General features: G+C 38.1%; 3 protein-coding genes across 3 annotated transcripts; 2 read left to right on the plus strand and 1 right to left on the minus strand.

Moving 5' to 3' along the window:
• The first annotated feature begins 2,848 nt into the window (after window positions 1-2,848).
• LOC138053301 (uncharacterized) lies at window positions 2,849-4,504 on the plus strand. Its single transcript, XM_068899957.1, has one exon. It carries the CDS (start codon window positions 2,901-2,903, stop codon window positions 4,257-4,259), a length of 1,359 nt encoding a protein of 452 aa, XP_068756058.1. The 5' UTR covers window positions 2,849-2,900; the 3' UTR covers window positions 4,260-4,504.
• A 938-nt stretch (window positions 4,505-5,442) lies between these two features.
• On the plus strand, window positions 5,443-8,727 carry LOC138042071 (ATP synthase lipid-binding protein, mitochondrial-like). Its single transcript, XM_068887815.1, has 7 exons — window positions 5,443-5,594; window positions 5,669-5,740; window positions 6,289-6,308; window positions 7,061-7,107; window positions 7,444-7,472; window positions 7,758-7,884; window positions 8,422-8,727. Exons 1-7 carry the CDS (start codon window positions 5,550-5,552, stop codon window positions 8,589-8,591), a joined length of 510 nt encoding a protein of 169 aa, XP_068743916.1. The 5' UTR covers window positions 5,443-5,549; the 3' UTR covers window positions 8,592-8,727.
• Window positions 8,728-11,696: 2,969 nt separating this feature from the next.
• On the minus strand, window positions 11,697-16,715 carry LOC138042080 (10 kDa heat shock protein, mitochondrial-like). The gene is made up of 5 exons (XM_068887827.1): window positions 16,542-16,715; window positions 16,097-16,162; window positions 14,455-14,547; window positions 12,467-12,556; window positions 11,697-12,127 (listed from the first exon to the last, which is right to left on the minus strand). Exons 1-5 carry the CDS (start codon window positions 16,698-16,700, stop codon window positions 12,080-12,082), a joined length of 456 nt encoding a protein of 151 aa, XP_068743928.1. The 5' UTR covers window positions 16,701-16,715; the 3' UTR covers window positions 11,697-12,079.
• Window positions 16,716-16,885: the final 170 nt, after the last annotated feature.

The following is a 16,885-nucleotide window of genomic DNA, read 5'->3' on the forward strand; positions in this document are numbered from 1 at the left end:
TCGGATTTCGGCAAATTTTAACAGTTCCCATATTTGAGAGAACCTTTTCTCTTGGCCAGGAGAATGGATATAATAATATTTTATAATATGTTCATTCAGCCTTGGAGTCAGCAGAGTGAAGTAGGAAAGCCGACATAAATTTCAAACAACGTCCGTTAATTTTCAAAATAACGCAACCCCCTTCCCCCCCGCATGCGCAAATAATTTAAGCCCCCTTATCCATACTTGCTATCGTCGTATGCCAAGTGTATTATCTTTAACCAATTTCTCGAAAATCGATAGTTGTGATAAAATTTTGTCATAAACTATTAGGCACCGTTTGAGCCGCCCAAATGAGGAGAGTTCAAAGTCCCTGTAGAAAGTCACGCTGCAAGCACGGGGAGAGATGACAATGTTCGCCCTCTGGTCTGTTTTATAGTGAACTTGGAACTTTCATCGGCCAACCACTACTGGTGGAAGGTTTGCTTTCCAAAGTGCTTCTCAGTATTGTAACGTTACCAACCTATTTGAATTATTTAATGCATACCTTCCACCTTTCCTCAACTGTGTCATTGTCAAGGTCGGTTTAATTTTTTAAAGTAACTAGCAATTTCGCGCGCGTGCTCGAAGGGAGAAATTCGTAAGTTGCCTTCGTAGTTACATTCGTTCTTTAATCTAATTGTCGCCGCTTGAGAATCGTTCGCGACTTCAGAGAATCCATTACCCTTCACCAAAATTCAGAAACACTATAAGGTCAATCAGAGCGGTTAAGTCAATTTAGATTGGCTTTTTTGACCGTATAAAAGCAACCGGAATGTTCTTATGGTGTTCACGTGTTACGCGTTACGCGGCGACACACTAAGCGTGTTTGAACGCACCTCGCAATGGCGCGGCACGCGACATATCCTAGCCTGCGAACGCAGACGCATTTTCATAGCGTTGGTGTTTCTAAACGGGCTCACTTCAGATAGATCAATCTTTATTTCATCAAGAGCAACTCATCTACTATTGCAATGAACTGAGTTTAAAAGCTGCACCATGACGGTCTTATTAATTTAAAGCTATATCTCAAAGTAAAACTACTAGAGGCTTCTTCCCGTTAATGCCGTTCCTTACGGAACTTGTTTGATTGCAAGGTTAAACACCCATTTACAAAGCAGATTCGAGCCGTGGGAGACACCATAAAGTTGGACGATAAACGTTCTCAAAGAACTTCATCTATATACAAAATTGACGTACTTGGTGCGATATGTAACCGTTATTTTTGCAGAGTTAGGACAATGGGCGAGCCAGCGAGCCATGCGAGTCATGGCTGCGAGCCATGGTTGCGAGTCATGCGCGCCAACATGGCGAGCCATGCGAGTCAACATGCGACTCACGCACAGTTATTGAAAGCTAACCGTTTTAAAATGGGTGCTCAGACTAAGTACACTCTTTTTTTATAACAATGTTGTTTTTCCGGCCCAGGCTGAATATTCTTATTTTTCTGCCGATTTTAGGCTGAAAATATTCTTGTATTATAGCTTATGACATTTCCGTTTTAGAATTTATTGGGGTATCAATTACAAGTGTTTGGTATCTCACCTGATATCTAGATCTGTTTTCGCTAGGTTTTTTTATTTAAAAAAGAAACAATTTGTCATAATACTTTTTTGCGGTTTAGTTTATGTATTTTGTGCTGAATACTGTACATATGTATTACATGTACCGTTCATCGAACTGTCATTAGCGTTGAACATTTTGCTATAGCTAGTGCAGGTTTTTTCGTTTTGTTAGCTAGTTTCGCCGTTCAGAGAAAGGAATAATTTTATGTGGTTAAGTTAAAAACATAAAATTGTATTGTATTTACAGAGGTTTCAACACACAAAATTATATCTATCCTTTTCAAAATCTCAGCCTCGGCTTTATTCTTAAAATATTCTTAAAATTTCGCAAATTTCAGCTTTGATATTCTTATAAAATATATTCTTATAAAAGAAAGAGTGTAACTGTTTATCAGCGATATTTGAAATGGGTGCTTAGACTTAAATGCGAAATTTGCATGGCTCGCTGGCTCGCACATTGTCCAGTCCCGTCATTGCACGTTTTGATACAATTTATCTTATTGCAATAGTATTGCGTTTTCTCTCCGCCAAGGACCTATAAAAATTGCTCTTTCGTCACAAAACTCGCCATCATGCCAACAGCAAGCCAAAAGCTGCATCCGGGAAATAACAGCTGAAAATCAGGGAGTAAAGACGGCGCTTTGACTGATCGCAAGGGTTGAGTTACTGTGAAAAGTTTCCGTTCTCGCTGCATAATCTTGAGTCTGCGTTGAGCAATAATGACCAATCATGATCACGGGAGGTTCATAGTTGATTCAAAATGGTCCCCGAGCTTCTTGTTTCATTCACAACAGCAACGAATGTGCGTCCCGCTTTATGCATGCGTTATCTCTTAATTCTCTTACTAAGGCGTTAATTTTCAATATCCCTAATATGTACACCACTCTCCTGAACGCAGCAAGCACAGGCAAATTCTTAACGAAGATATACAAGAAAGGTCTGTTGCGGTGTGGATTTCCCTGGTTTATTTAATTCCTGTGTGTAGGCTGGGATGGGGGATAATGTAGAAAAATCTGTTTCCTTCTGGCGCGTGAAGTACTTAATAGCGAGATGCAAACTCAATCAAGTCTCTCACTCATACATTGACGCGTCAGGCGTTTGGAGTTACGAATTTCACCTTCTTTGAGAACAACTAGCGGAACTGACTTAAGTTAACCTAACGTGCTTTCATTTGAGTGGTCGCCATTTTCCTTGACTCCCTTACAAAACAAATACAGCTGGAAGTTAAGCTGCCTTTTAATAACCTACACGTTAATTCCGTAAAGCTCTCAATAGTCACTCTGACTGAGTATTACTCACTCAATCCTTACAGAAAGAATGAAGTTCAGGGAGTTAGTTGTGATTACGGTAATTAATCTCTTCTATTTTCGTCACATGCGTTGCGAAACTAGTCGAAAAGTTCTCGTTTTTGGAGGGAACGGTTTCATTGGAAGCGAAACTGTGAGTCGGCTTCTCAAACGAGGAGACGAGATAACGATGGTCAATCGAGGCAATTGGTACTTTGATTCTGAAGAAAGGATCAAACCCTTCGTCAGTGCGCATTTTAAATGCAATAGAGACAAACTGCTTGAAGTTGAATGCGAGGAACTTTCGGCTTCTGGTTATTACGACGCTGTTATTGATTTCAGTTCTTACAATGCAAGACAGATAAAACAAGTGGTCGAGATATTGAGAGGTAGAGTCGGGCTTTACATTTATATCAGTACTGATTCCATATACGAGGTCTGCGATAAAAAACACGATGGGCTTACAGTTGAAGAAGACGCAGTTAGACCAAAGAGCCCGAAGAAAAGATTACAGCTGAAACGTGAAGAAAAGTACGCTCATGATAAGCTAGCGTGTGAGGAGGTTCTCCAAGAACAAAGAAAAGAAGGTGGGTTTCCGTATGTCGCGCTCAGGTTTCCGGATGTTATAGGACCACGTGACAATTCCTTTCGCTTCTGGACTTATCAGTTGTGGATAAAAATTCATAAGGACATTCATCATCCGGTTCACATGCCCAATGGTGTGTCAGACTCCAAGTTCAGTTTGATTCACGTGGAGGACGCAGCTAAGGCGATAGAGAAAGTCCTTGATGCGGGTCCGTCGGTGTACAATCAAGCCATCAATCTTGCATTTAACGAACATTTCACCCTAAAAAAGCTGCTCAGGGATATAGCCAATCAGCTTGAGGTTGATGATCTCGAGTTCCTATCTGAGGATGAGGCAACATGGTACTCTTATCCTACGGTTTCTAAGGGCGCCCTGGATATCAGCAAGGCAAAGCTTTTGCTGGATTGGGAGCCAATGACATGGAAAGAAGCACTTAGTTCTCTCTGTGCTTTCTTTGAAGGGGCCATGACTAATGCGAAGATGCTTAAAGAGAAAGAAATGCTCTTAGCTGACTTCTTTGAAAATACTGTTCCCGAAAAATATTATGGAGCCACGCTTAAAAAGCTGCTTGACATCTATGGGAGTAACGTACTGAAAGGAGTTGATTTGGGCTTTGGCTTTGATGACACTCCAGAAATCGCTGGACCAGCTGGTGATTCCAGCAGTTCTGCGCATGACCAGAAGTCATCGGAGAAGGAAACAGTGGCTCATTCACCAAGTGATAATGGAGAATCAGCCGAAAGCGAGGCTTTTTCATCTAATCAAGGCTCAGTGAAGGAGGAGAAAAGATCTGATGAACTTTGATAGATTTCAACGTTAGTCACTGATTTCTTTCACAATAAAGAGAGATTTAAAAAATGAAAAAAAAAAAAACTTTTGACCTATCCTTTGAAGAGGTTTTTCAACCACACTACAATTTCTTAGTTGTTTTGGGGCTTATCCTCCTCTGCTCCGCGACTTAGTTCCTAGTTTTTTTTTTCTATACCGACTAGAACGAGGTTTGCTTTTAGACTCTCCGCTTTCCCAAACTCCCAGCAGGTTAACCCCAAGGACAAGGACCTTTTTCCTAGATATTCATCATCGAAAGGACGCAATTTAAAATTGGATTTTGTCATAACTTGCCCGGGCGGGGGGATCCCTTATAAAAAGGACGGGGATGCTCGTCGTACCTTTTAGGGGTTAAAAAAAGCGGTTTTGGTACCTTTTAGGGTGTTCACCCTCAAAATGATGCAAATTAAAAACAAATTTTATTGCGAAGAGTCAATTATTATGCGTGGGGTGTCCGCTTAAGACAGAGCGTAAACAAAAGAAAAATTCAATTTTAATTTTGAAAAATGTCCGCGTCCGTTTACGAGAGATTGTCCGCTTACGGAAATGTGTAAACACAGAGTGTGACTGGAAGGTAAAATGGGGAATTGAAATAAGTGTCCATAAGTAGAGCTCTCCGCTTACGAGAGTGTCCGGAGAGTTGACTGTATTGGCTTTATAGTCTTTATATAGTTCATTCCTTCATATACTTCGACTTGTGAAGTCGCTTACCCCTTTCGGGCGGAGCCTCCCCGTATAGGCCATTATAGGGAGTATAGTACCCCCCTCCCCACCCCAGGATTCCTTCACCGCTCTATCAGAATCAGAGCCTTTCCCTTTTTAGCTTTTTCTCCAAAAGACTTTAAAAGTGTTTTATGGTCTTTCACCGATGCCTTAACCCTTCCCCATTTAACTTTTCATTGACTATTCCTCCTCCCGACCTCAATAAGCCTATGGTCTGTTACTTCATAATTTTTTTATGAAAGAGCCATTCTGTTATTTCATACCCATTAGACTTATGTGCATCTGGGAAGAAATGCTGCCCATGTCAGTGGGATACTGGGCTGAGCAATTTGCCATCCTTTAGATTACACATATTGGCTGTGGAAATGTGACGAAAGATTTTCCTCTCATTTCATCCTCGTGTCAACATTATGCACCCAGTCGAGGCATGTCCCAGAATGCCAAAGCAATCACTTATATTACCCATGCTTCCTTGCATAATCTTACCTCGCCAACCATCTTGGAAAAGTGAGCGTAGTGTCATCAGAGGAATTATCCCAAACGATGTTTTCCTGCAGCAAATTTGTATCCCCCCTTACTAGAAGTATTGTGAGTTCAGTCGTTTATCCACTGATTCGTTTTAGTAGAAGCGCAATTCAATTTAACTAGTTTAATATTTGCAGGTTGGTAATGGCCGCGCAGTATCTCGGCCGCTTTCTACCGCTATTCGCTCCCAGTTGGAACCACTGTCAATGGTATGTATAATAAAGTTATACTATTACTAAGATTGCTTAACCAATTTGAGTAAAAACGAAATTTAACTTCGGATTCCTGTTTGCTTCTTGTACGGATTTGTCGTAAAAATCTCATCGCCGGCTTTCGCTTGGACCCACGATAAAGATCAAGTTGCACGTGTCTTAGGGATTTTTATAGCGTTGAGTTCTAGTATTTGTCGGTTGAAGTGCCGAGTTTTTGTTCTTTGGGTCAGTTGATTCTATGTTCTCGCAAAATTTGTAAGATTTTTTCGAATTGTTTGCAAAGGGGGGTGGATTCTTCATTGAAATAGCAGATCGCAATATTATATATTTTACGGTTTCGTACAATATTGACTGTTCAAATCTTTTGATATAGAATTACCCCCAGTCTTTTCTATGAATTCTAATACTGGTTTTTGAAGTATTTTAGTCTTAAACAAAGATTACTTTTTCAATCAATTACAAATTGTACAATAATTTAATTTTATGTTCAAATAAACTTAAAACAACACTTCCATAATCTCACATTCTAACTTTTTGTCTTTCAGAATGTCCAGCCTGCACAAAAGTATGTAATATTTGTATACAAGACTTACACTATGGCTGTTCATAAACTTTAAGAAATGACCATATTGCAATGACAGAAGATTGGTGATATTGAAAATGTATTGTTAAATTTAGTAAAAGTGGTTTTTCTGTAGTGAGCAGTCCAAGACATTTGTTTTAAAAGAAAAAAAAAAAAACAGTTTGCTGTTGCCACTCTACAGGGTGGTTATTCATCCAAATTTGATCTGGAATTTGGAAATTTTTGTTTTGAAGGAAATGAGGATACGAGAAAGACATATTGGTGTAAAACTTTTTGCTAAGGTCCAGTGTTAAGTTTGGGTATACTTGGGAACTCCACTGACACCATTTCTGAGCTTCACAGGACATTTGCTATCATATAGAACAAGCTTGGTTGACAGTCTTTTTCATGGTAACCACATTTAGGGTGCGTTCGATTGACCGTATTCCGGAATAGGAATACATGGAATACAAGTTGGAAATCCTTCGTTTTTGCAGAGATTCACATTAAAATTGTCAAACATTTGCTAAAATCCTATTTTAAACATATTTTTATCATCCTTGCAGCTTCGAAATGCGCCAAACATGTCGTTTTAATCATCACTTCACATGTTCTTATTCCAGAATAGGGTCAATCGAACGCGCCCTTATTCAAGCTGTCAGCTCTACATTGTGTAGTAGTAGGCTATGCTATGTAAAATTTGTACGTTTTGCTTCTTTCTTGTCTCACCAGGTAGGTATTATTTTGTTTTGTAGGAATTTGTTCAATCTTTCTCGTGCAGTAGTATCAAGTCAGTTTTCAAGTAAGTATGATGACAGAAAAAGGAGGTTAACCCATTCACATGTCAATTGCCCTAGGATTGCCCCCCCCCCCCACCCCTCCCCCATTGATGAGTAAAATTCTTTTGTGTTAAGTAAGGAATCACTAATTCCAACGTTTACTGTATTTATGGGTGGTTCCTTTCTTTTGCTGTTTTCATTTAATGAATTGTCAAAAACAACTTTATCAAAGAAAATATCACCATTACTAAAAAGGAAAAAGAAATGATTTCTTACAGTCTGGTAATATGGATAGGGGTTTTCAAGATGTTTGTTACTCAGTGATTTGTGCTTGATGTCATCTTTGGGTTTTTTTTCAGGTATGCAAAAAGATAGCTTACAAAGCAAGGTGATTATTTTCCAGAATTTGATTTACCTCTTAGTGCATATATAACAGCAGCTATAAAGCCCTTTGCTTCACAAGTATAAGAAGGAAACCCAATAAGAGTTTCAATTTCAGCATCATCCGTGAAGGAGTTTTTCCTTAACTCTTTGACAACTCAAATGCCCCAGAACGCCACCAGTTGATGAGTAAAAATTAATCATCTGACCTTAGAGTAAAACCTGTCAAGTCTCACTCCCAGGAGTCAATGGGTGAAAATGTTGTTGATGCAATAATTAATTTGTGTTGCAGGCTGTTGTCCCATCCTCTCCCTTGTTAGCTCTGGCCAGCCGAGGCTTCCAGACAAGTTCCCAGGTGCAGGATGTTGACTCTGCTGCTAAGTTTATTGGTGCTGGTGCAGCCACTGTTGGAGTTGCAGGTCATTTTTTTTTCTGCTCATTGATTCTGCACAATTCATTAGTATGCCTTTCATGTATATGCTGAGTCTGAAGTTTAATCAAGTTATATCTGCTTAAGTGATTGACAGCAGTAAAAAATGAAACTGTGATTGAGGTTAATTATTTAGAACTTCCAAGTCTGCAAGTTAATAATAAGTGTTATGAGATATATTGCTTTCTTCAGCAAGTGCCAGCTTCTTTTAGTAGTGGTTGCTGTCTCTGAAACTTGACAAGCCTGTATGTGGGTAGCCACCAACAGTTGTGACATGTTTTGTTTTTGTCAGCTGGATTATTTGAAGATTCAGTCATAAGGTAAATTAACCCAGGTAATAAGAACGATTTTTGAGCTGGCATTTCAAGGATTAGCCCTTGAATCATCAGAGTGAATTAGACACCCTACAGCTGTAATCCCTTCATTTGGATTACATGTATTTGGAATCGTGTAAAATTGTGAATGCCCATTGTTGGAGCTACATCTCCCAAAGGTCTTCAAAAAATCCTTTTTTGCTTTGTTACAGGTAGTGGAGCTGGTATCGGTACAGTGTTTGGCAGTCTTATCATTGGTTATGCCAGGAATCCATCTCTCAAGCAACAACTTTTCTCATATGCTATTTTAGGCTTTGCCTTGTCTGAAGCTATGGGTCTTTTCTGCTTGATGATGGCCTTTTTAATCTTGTTTGCCCTTTAGAAACTGTATTCATTGTCAATTCATGCCGTTTATTTTAGTGAATGGCTTTGTAGAAGGGCAGTTTGTCGGTGCTAATTTTATTTTGTGAAGAAATGACATGTGGTCTAGAATAAAGCCTGTTGTGTAATCATTTTTAGACCATGTTTGTGTTGTTGCATTACACATTGATCCTAGAGTACCACCTATCCACCCTTGGACCTATAGGGACAGATCTGACATAGGAAGTAGAATGTCTGTGTGATATGTAGTAATGCTACGATACAAGATCGTCAGTTGACTTTGCTTTCTGGCAGGAATAAAATTACTAGAAGTAGTGGTTGCCATTCCAAATAAGTGCACTTCACCTTGGGGGAAAAACCTTCCACTTCAGTAACTGTTGTCCATAGAAGTTGAACCACTAATATTATGAATTTTGTCTACGACCAGTCAATTAGATGATTGGGTTCATTTGCGGGTCATCACATAGAAATTTGGTTGTAAGGAAGAATGATTACTGCAGTTAACAGCAACTTAAACAGTTGCAAAGTAACCCTAAAACAAAGTGGCTATTCATACAGGACCTGTACACCGACCAATATTTGTTACTGTTCATACGGGAGTCTTCTTAGAATGATTATTACAGGTTCAATAACTCTTGGAAAGCCTTACCTCCACTTTAATTATTTTATATACAGTTCAGCTATCAAAAAGCATTGATGCCTGTTTAATTTCATGAAATACCTCCTTTTTTGGATGTCACCAGCCATCTGACCTGGCTTGTGTTTTCTCACATTTGAGTCAAAGGACCCATTTCAAATAGCACTGATAAACAGTACAAGTCTAAGCACCCTTTTTAAACGGTTAGCTATCAATAACTGTGTTGCTATGTCGTTCATAATCATCCTAAGACTCTAGTATGAATAAAAAAGATAGGTTGGTGTACGGGTGCCATACGAATAGCACTGCCATCCTAAAAAACCAGGCTTACCCTGCAACTGCTTCAAGTCCCCATGATGCTTACTTTTTATCCCCATTTCTTAACTTTTAGTTTTTAAATATCTATAGTGGCTGGAGTGTAGCAGTTCAAAAAAATTCTCTCTCATATCTAGAGGGCTTTGTTTTTTGGCAGAGCCAGTTGTGGTCCTGGTAACTAATAATGCCAAAGACGTCAAGAATCTAATTCCATTTGGAATTGTCAGAGCACTCACTAGGATCCTAACAGGGTTCTTATGGGTCATGGAAAACCTGGAAAGTTATGGAATTTATGGTCGGTCATGGAAAATTAATCATTGCAGCGTCAAAGCAAGGATAAAATGGAATTAAGACTAGTTTCTATCAAGCAATCAGAAGTTTCACTGAGTTGTGTGGAAAGAGGTTGTCAATTTTCTTCAAATTTGATCTGAGTAATATCCTAAAATAGGGATAGTTCTAAAATCTTTCTTATGTGACGGCTAAACTAAAGGTCATGGACAGTCCTTGAACTTGAAGTGCTTATGAACCCAGTTCTAAGGGAAGGGTAAATATAGCTCGACAATAAGTCTAGATTTTCATCAAGACTTAAAACTTTTGCACATTTTTCTGAAGAGATGTGAACAAGGTACTTCTTTGATGTTATTACCGTAGACGGGAGTTACCAGGACCCAACTAGCTCAGCCAAAATTTTTTGAGTGGATACACTACAAGGAAATTTTTTTAAAGTACTACAATCCAGACATTACAGATATTTAAACAAAAAGTTAAAAAAATGGGAAAAAATAAGCGTCGTATGGACTTTAATTCTGAACCATTTCACAGTTGTAGCTAAGTTACCTGGTCTAAGAATGGAAGTTGCCTGTTAGAATTACAACAATGCAATTCACATGTGGACTGCAAAACAGTCGTTTTCTTCCATTTTCGGAAGGCGCAAAGCGGTGTAAGCGTGATCCTCGCGTGTGAAGTGTGCTCCAGACCTTTCGTTTGAATATTTACCGCGTTGCTTGCGTTCCCAAAAAATACGACTGTTTTGCAGTCTAATATACATGATAAATGCTGTGAGGTCTGTATCCTGAAAAGGTCACTGAGCAAACAACTGTAAAATGGCTTATTGACAATTAAGTAAGACCGTCTGATTGAAATCTACAAGGTGGAATAAGGTTAAGATGCACTTGCTCAGAATCATTATAACTGCAGTTCCAAAATAATTCCATTATTCCATTACATTAGAATATTCTTATGAAAACAGCATGCAAAGTAGTTTGTTACATTTAGGTCAATCAACCCCTCCTCCTCATTGCTTTGTTTCAGTCTAAGCTATGGCCAATTTTCCCAATTTTACAAAAGGGAAAGGGAATTGTTGAAGAGGAGAATGTGACTGATTTTAGTCACTCTGAAAGCTTGTCTAAAAAAAAAAAGGGCACGTTGTGGTACTCAGTGATTCATCTTGTAAATGAAGATACTTTTCAGACTTTGACTTGCTTTTGTAGTAAAGTTAGAACGCGTGCTCTGCTCAGTTAACACTGTGTCCTTTACGAGAGTACAGCTAAAGGCACTCGTAGGATTGGCAAGAATTTCTGAAAATTATAGCTAATGTAAGGAAATTAAGAAATTTATTATTATTGTTATTATAAATAATAAAACAAATTAAGAAGCCCTGCCTGAGATGCTCTGTTGTAAATCACTTAGGGAGCGGATAGAGCACTCACTCAAGAAGTAGGGAAAACACAAGATGTACACTTCTTTTGTGCCCTATCCACTTCCTGAGCGCTTTATAAAAGAGTAGATCGCTGGCAAGGATTCTTTGTTGGTTAATTAAAGAGTGGGTCTAGAGAAATTACAGATTTCTCTAAATCTGCTTTACATTTGCTTCTTTTGTTTCTCAAACACTTTCCTCCCGCCTTTTCTACTGTTTAATTACTGTTTTCTGTTTCCGTTTAAACTCAAGCATGTGCAATAAGACCGGAACCCACATTTTCAGGGAAAATGGAGTCCATTATCCCAGAGTCTTTACGGGCACAGTCTCACCCGCTGACCAAAAAGCCAAGGACTCTGGGTACGAGATTGACCTATACATTGTGAAAAATTGCAAGTTGGGATGTAAACATCAGTTTAATAAATAAAACAAATGTCTCTCCAATAGAAAGAGATCAATTTGTGACACAACTAGTTTGCTGCCTTTATTTAACTTCAAAAATAATATTCTATTCTTGATTATTGAAGAAATGCTATTTCTGAGAACCACTCCAAGCGCCTATCAATATGCAACAGAAGTGAGAGAACAAGCAAGCAATATTTAGGGCATTTAATAGAAATAATGTCACATGATACCCAAAAATATTGTCTGAATTAAAATCATAACTTAAGCTGTGCCAATAATAATATTATTGTACTTGCTGCATTCAGACAAAAGAGACACATCTAAAAAAATAGCTGCACCAATGACAATTTCAAAAAGTACTGCTCAGCCATAATTTAGAGGATGCTTCATCCAGGCCAATTTTCTCTTTTAATGCTGGTATTCCATGACATCATTTCTACTCGAACACACCAAGAATATCCCCGTCACGGTAAATGTGGTATTCCTGTGGATGGAAAAGATCTGGTTAGCTAGGTTTCATGTATGCACACTCTGAAGACCTTTGCTTTACTTTTTCTGGCCTTGGAGATGATTACTCCTTTTTATCATCACTCTTCTCTTGAAGTTTCTACTAATATGCATCATAATTCACTGCTGCAGTTAATATGAGGAGATTTTTTTGGGATCAGTGAATGGATTGGTTCAACCATAGATCTTTACAGTTGACATTAAGCTGCACATCCTTCTACCCTGAATTATAATGTGGAAGACATTCTTCACCTGCAACAAACGCAAACAAAGAATAGAGTATGAAAGCAGTCTGTCATGCTACCTAAAAACACACCTTTTCTTCCATGCTGATTTTTGTTCCACCGTATTCTGGCAACAGGACCTTATCTCCAACAGTTACACTCACCGGAATGACATTACCAGTCTTGAAGGACAAAAGCTTTGTTAATTTTCAAAGACTCACACTATTAATCCTTTTTTCTCCCAAAGCATTCCTGTGGGTAACTCAGAAAGAGTAAAACTCTTTAAAGGGAACCTCCACTCTTGCTACAGAAGAACTTTAAACTGAAGGAAACAATGTTTCAAAACAAGTTTGTTCGAATTTTGTTTCAAACAAGTGTTCATATCAGGACAACTGAATTTTAAAATCGATTATTTTTACTTTCAAATTTGGCGAGCACCGCCATCTTGAATAATTGTGACACGTTACAGTTGCCCTTATGTTCTAACCCTAACCCTCTTAGGAGTGGAGGTTTCCTTTAAGTGTCATTCTTGGGAGAGAAATGGTTAAGTGGGGGGGGGGGGGGGGGAGTTTTTGAGTGAACCTTAATAGGACAGTTTTTCAGTGAGTGATTAAAACAACTTGGGAAACTTGTTAAGAATGATTCAATTAAATGAAATTTTCAACCTTGGATATTTGGTGAAAATTTCAACTATATATCTAAAATGTTAAGTTCTTTTTAATTCTATTTTATAATTATTTAGTTCATTTGATTTGTTGGATTTGAGACTCGTTTGATATTTAATCTTGCATCTAACATGCTCTCATGTAATAATATTAAATGACCACTTGAGCACAAGTGCTGTAACTTAGGGCACGTTCGATTGACCCTATTCCGGAATAAGAATAATGTGGAGTGATGATTAAAACGATATGTTTGGCGCGTTTCGAAGCTGCAAGGATGATAAAAATAATGTTTAAAATAATAGCATTTTAGCAAATGTTTGACAATTTTAATGTGAATCTCCGCAAAAACCAAGGATTTCCAACTTGTATTCCATGTATTCCTATTCTGGAATACAGTCAATTGAACGCTCCATGCATGCATGCACCAACTCTCAGGATAAGAAGGCAACATAGCCAATGAGGGATTCGTGCTAATCAAGCTTTGAACAGCTGAGCCCAAATACGTAAACATGTGGGTTTGGAGTGATTGGAGAAGCTTTACACATACCTGCCCGGTCCCAAGTGTGACCCTCTGTATCAATATTTTATATGATGAAAAGCATCATTCTAATGCTAATGATGAGAGTTTTATTTTCCTCACATTGGGTTGTAATATTTGATAAGGAAGAATGTATTTACAAAGACCTGTTTAAAATCATTATTTAACCTATTAAAAATTTCATCTCTGAACCATTATTCCCCATTGACAAGCAAAATTGTTTGGTGGTAAAGTAAATAACATCATCAGGGGAGGATCCATACTGGTTTTCACCGCTTTATGGAAATCAAAACATGGGAAAGGGGACTTTGTCCAAAAATATCCTGAGAGAGCATACCCCCAGACCCCCCTAGAAATTTTTTTTTTGAAAACCTGGTAATCAGTTACCCTAGATCTGCCCCTGATCGTTATTAATAATTTCAAATATTGTCATAGATATAGGAGCAAGTTACAGAGAATTTAAACCAAGATTTTGCTGCAACATATTTTATCATAATATAGTTACAGACTGTGTAGCGCCGATAGTATCATTAAAAATTTAATGATGGTGGCTGCTGTTTGATCAGGTCTGACCAACACCAGAGAAAGACGTAGTGCCGAGGGCCGCTTAATTTTCAAATGCAAAACGCTGCAGCCCTGCAGTTATAAACATTGACTTCAGTTTAAATTGTTTGAATGGATTCCTCCGTGTGTGCTTCAAATTTTGCTTCATTTACAACAAATGACATGCACTCAATCAAACAGCATTTTCCACTGATGAAGGGACAGTAGTCCCAAAATGTCTAGTTTTAAACAACTCAAGTGCTGTAGAACACTAACAATTATTTTTAACTTTTAATCATATTTTTATCATGCCTGTGTTACTGGATTTTCTTACTTTGTCTTTTGTTCCAGGTCCAACAGCAATTACAGTTCCTTCCAGAACCTTCCCCTGTCCTTTCTCTGGAAGAAGTACTCCCCCTTTGGTTTTCTTTGAATAATAAAAAAAAAATTAAAAGTCAATTTACTCTACTAATAAAACCCTTGATGGTACCCGTTGTATTCAATAATATAGTAAATTCCTTGAATATGTCAGTCTAAAGAAGGCTCAAGGAGTTAAAAAGAACTACTGTACAGGTATTCATAAATCTGCTGGGAACCTTCTTATTTGCTACCCTAACTGAACATCAATGGTTACAAGAAAGGTGGATTCGATTTGAATCAACTTCACATCTTCAAAAGATAGTTCATACAAAGGTTTTTGTCATAATATAAAACAAATTCTGTGTTGACAATGGTATGATCCTCCTCATTTTTCCACCGCTGCCTCTAGAAAGAGGGTAGGCCAGAGAAATAATGAGTTACAAGTTCTTGTTAATGGTGAAGTACGTAAATAAACGAAAACTAATTAATTAAATACTACAGTAGGATTGATTACAATAATAAAATATTGAATTCATTTGGGTCAATCATGCTATTACATTGATAACTTTAAAAAGTTTCCAAAACAAATAATGTGAGTTTGAACATGCGTCACAAAGAAAAGGAGGGGTCATGGTGGGTGTTACAGACTTGCCAACTCTGCATAGTTTTAATCCGTGCAAAAAATATCCCTGTCTTAATAAGCACCACCCATGGGAAATCCAAGTATCTCTAGATGCACAGAACGTATGCACAATTACAATAGTATGCACCGTCAAAATCTCGTAAAATTAGGGTATTTTGGAGGTAACATCTAATACATTTGACTTTCTAAAACCTGTCATGGATCAGCCAAAGTCAGGGTTTGACTACCACTCTGTTTTTCCTTGGCAGGTTTAAGACACAGGTCACAGGTCAGTGTGCAGATCATAGCCCTAATCACTCCACAAAAATGTTGTTTCAGGTGGGTTGGTACATTTCGCTGACCCCCAGTCCATGGACTACCCAAATGGACTACCCTAAAAATACCATTTCGAATGAGTACTGTTGATCTATGTGTAAGCAGCATCTCAAATAGTGCTTACTTAAGCCTCAACAGCCATTTTAAACAGCATTGTTCAACAGTATTTAAGTCTAAGCACCCACTTTAAAAAGGTTAGCTTACATGAAGTAATTGGCCATCACAACAATAATCGAAAGCTAACCTTTTTAAAATGGGTGCTTAGACTTAAATACTGTTGAACAATGCTGTTTAAAATGGGTGTTTACTGGCTTAAGTAAGCACTATTTGAGATGCTGCTTACACATGGATCGACAGTACTCATTCGAAATAGTATTTTTAGGGTAGTCCATCGGGGTAGTCCATGGACTCGGGGTCAGCGAAATGTACCGACCCATTTCAGGTCTTGGGGAAACTTTAGGCTAATAACAGTTGTTCATCAGTGGAAAAGGGACTTCTTGTCTCGACCCGTGGAATGTGACCTGTGTTTTAGAGCCAGCTGTTTTTCCTTATGTCCTGGGAAATTTTAAAGGGGGAACGTCCAAGGAATTAACAAAATACAAATGTCACAATAAGTTATTGGTTTACATGTACATAAGAAGAGGAAAATTATACAAACCACTTCTGGAAGGAATTTTTCAACAACAATCCTGTCAAAAAGTGGCTTAAATTTTCGAATACCAGCCTGAGATGTAGAAAAGAGTTGGAATTATTTCATCATAAGACAATATCTGGCAATTACAATTGCAATAGCATCTTATGCAATATTTCATCACAAGTTAATTCCTTTTTATAAAAACCGTGTTTTGGAAAGACTGAGGTTAACATTGCCTTTCTTAGTCAAGCCAAATAACAAGCGTGAATAATAACGCATTTTAAAATGACCAAGTTTGCTTTATGCAACTCTTTATTAACATTATGCAAAAGGTGCTGGAAAGAATGTTGCAGTTTTCAAAATTACAGAAAAAAGGGATCTAAAGAAAGACGCAACAGTGCCATAAAAAATACAAAACTCCATCTGCAAAAAGAAAATAAGTTTGCCCCAAACAGCTTAAAGAACTCACCATTTTCGGATGAAAACCACGGAGCCTTCCCCGATAGTATTTGAATTGCTGAAGCCGCACGTGGAAAAGAATCTCACTGCGCATAAGTGCCTGCCATATGCATCCGGAGGCGTGGCCACTCTTTTTACCAAGGGACAGACGAAATTCACGTTGCAGCATGCAATTATTTCATCTCAAAAGTCGCATTGAATAGCTCGTTTTGTGATGTAAACATTTTTCTAAAGGATAAGGATAATAAAGGTAGAGGTTAATAAGGTAAAAAGAACAATTTTAAGTTACTTTTTCCAACGGATGTTATGATCGATTTGTCCCCACCCTAGAGCAATAAATATGCTCCTTAACAG

The sequence above is a fragment of the Montipora capricornis genome, chromosome 1 (assembly GCF_036669925.1).
Source record: "Montipora capricornis isolate CH-2021 chromosome 1, ASM3666992v2, whole genome shotgun sequence".
In the NCBI taxonomy this organism is placed as follows: Eukaryota; Metazoa; Cnidaria; class Anthozoa; order Scleractinia; family Acroporidae; genus Montipora; species Montipora capricornis.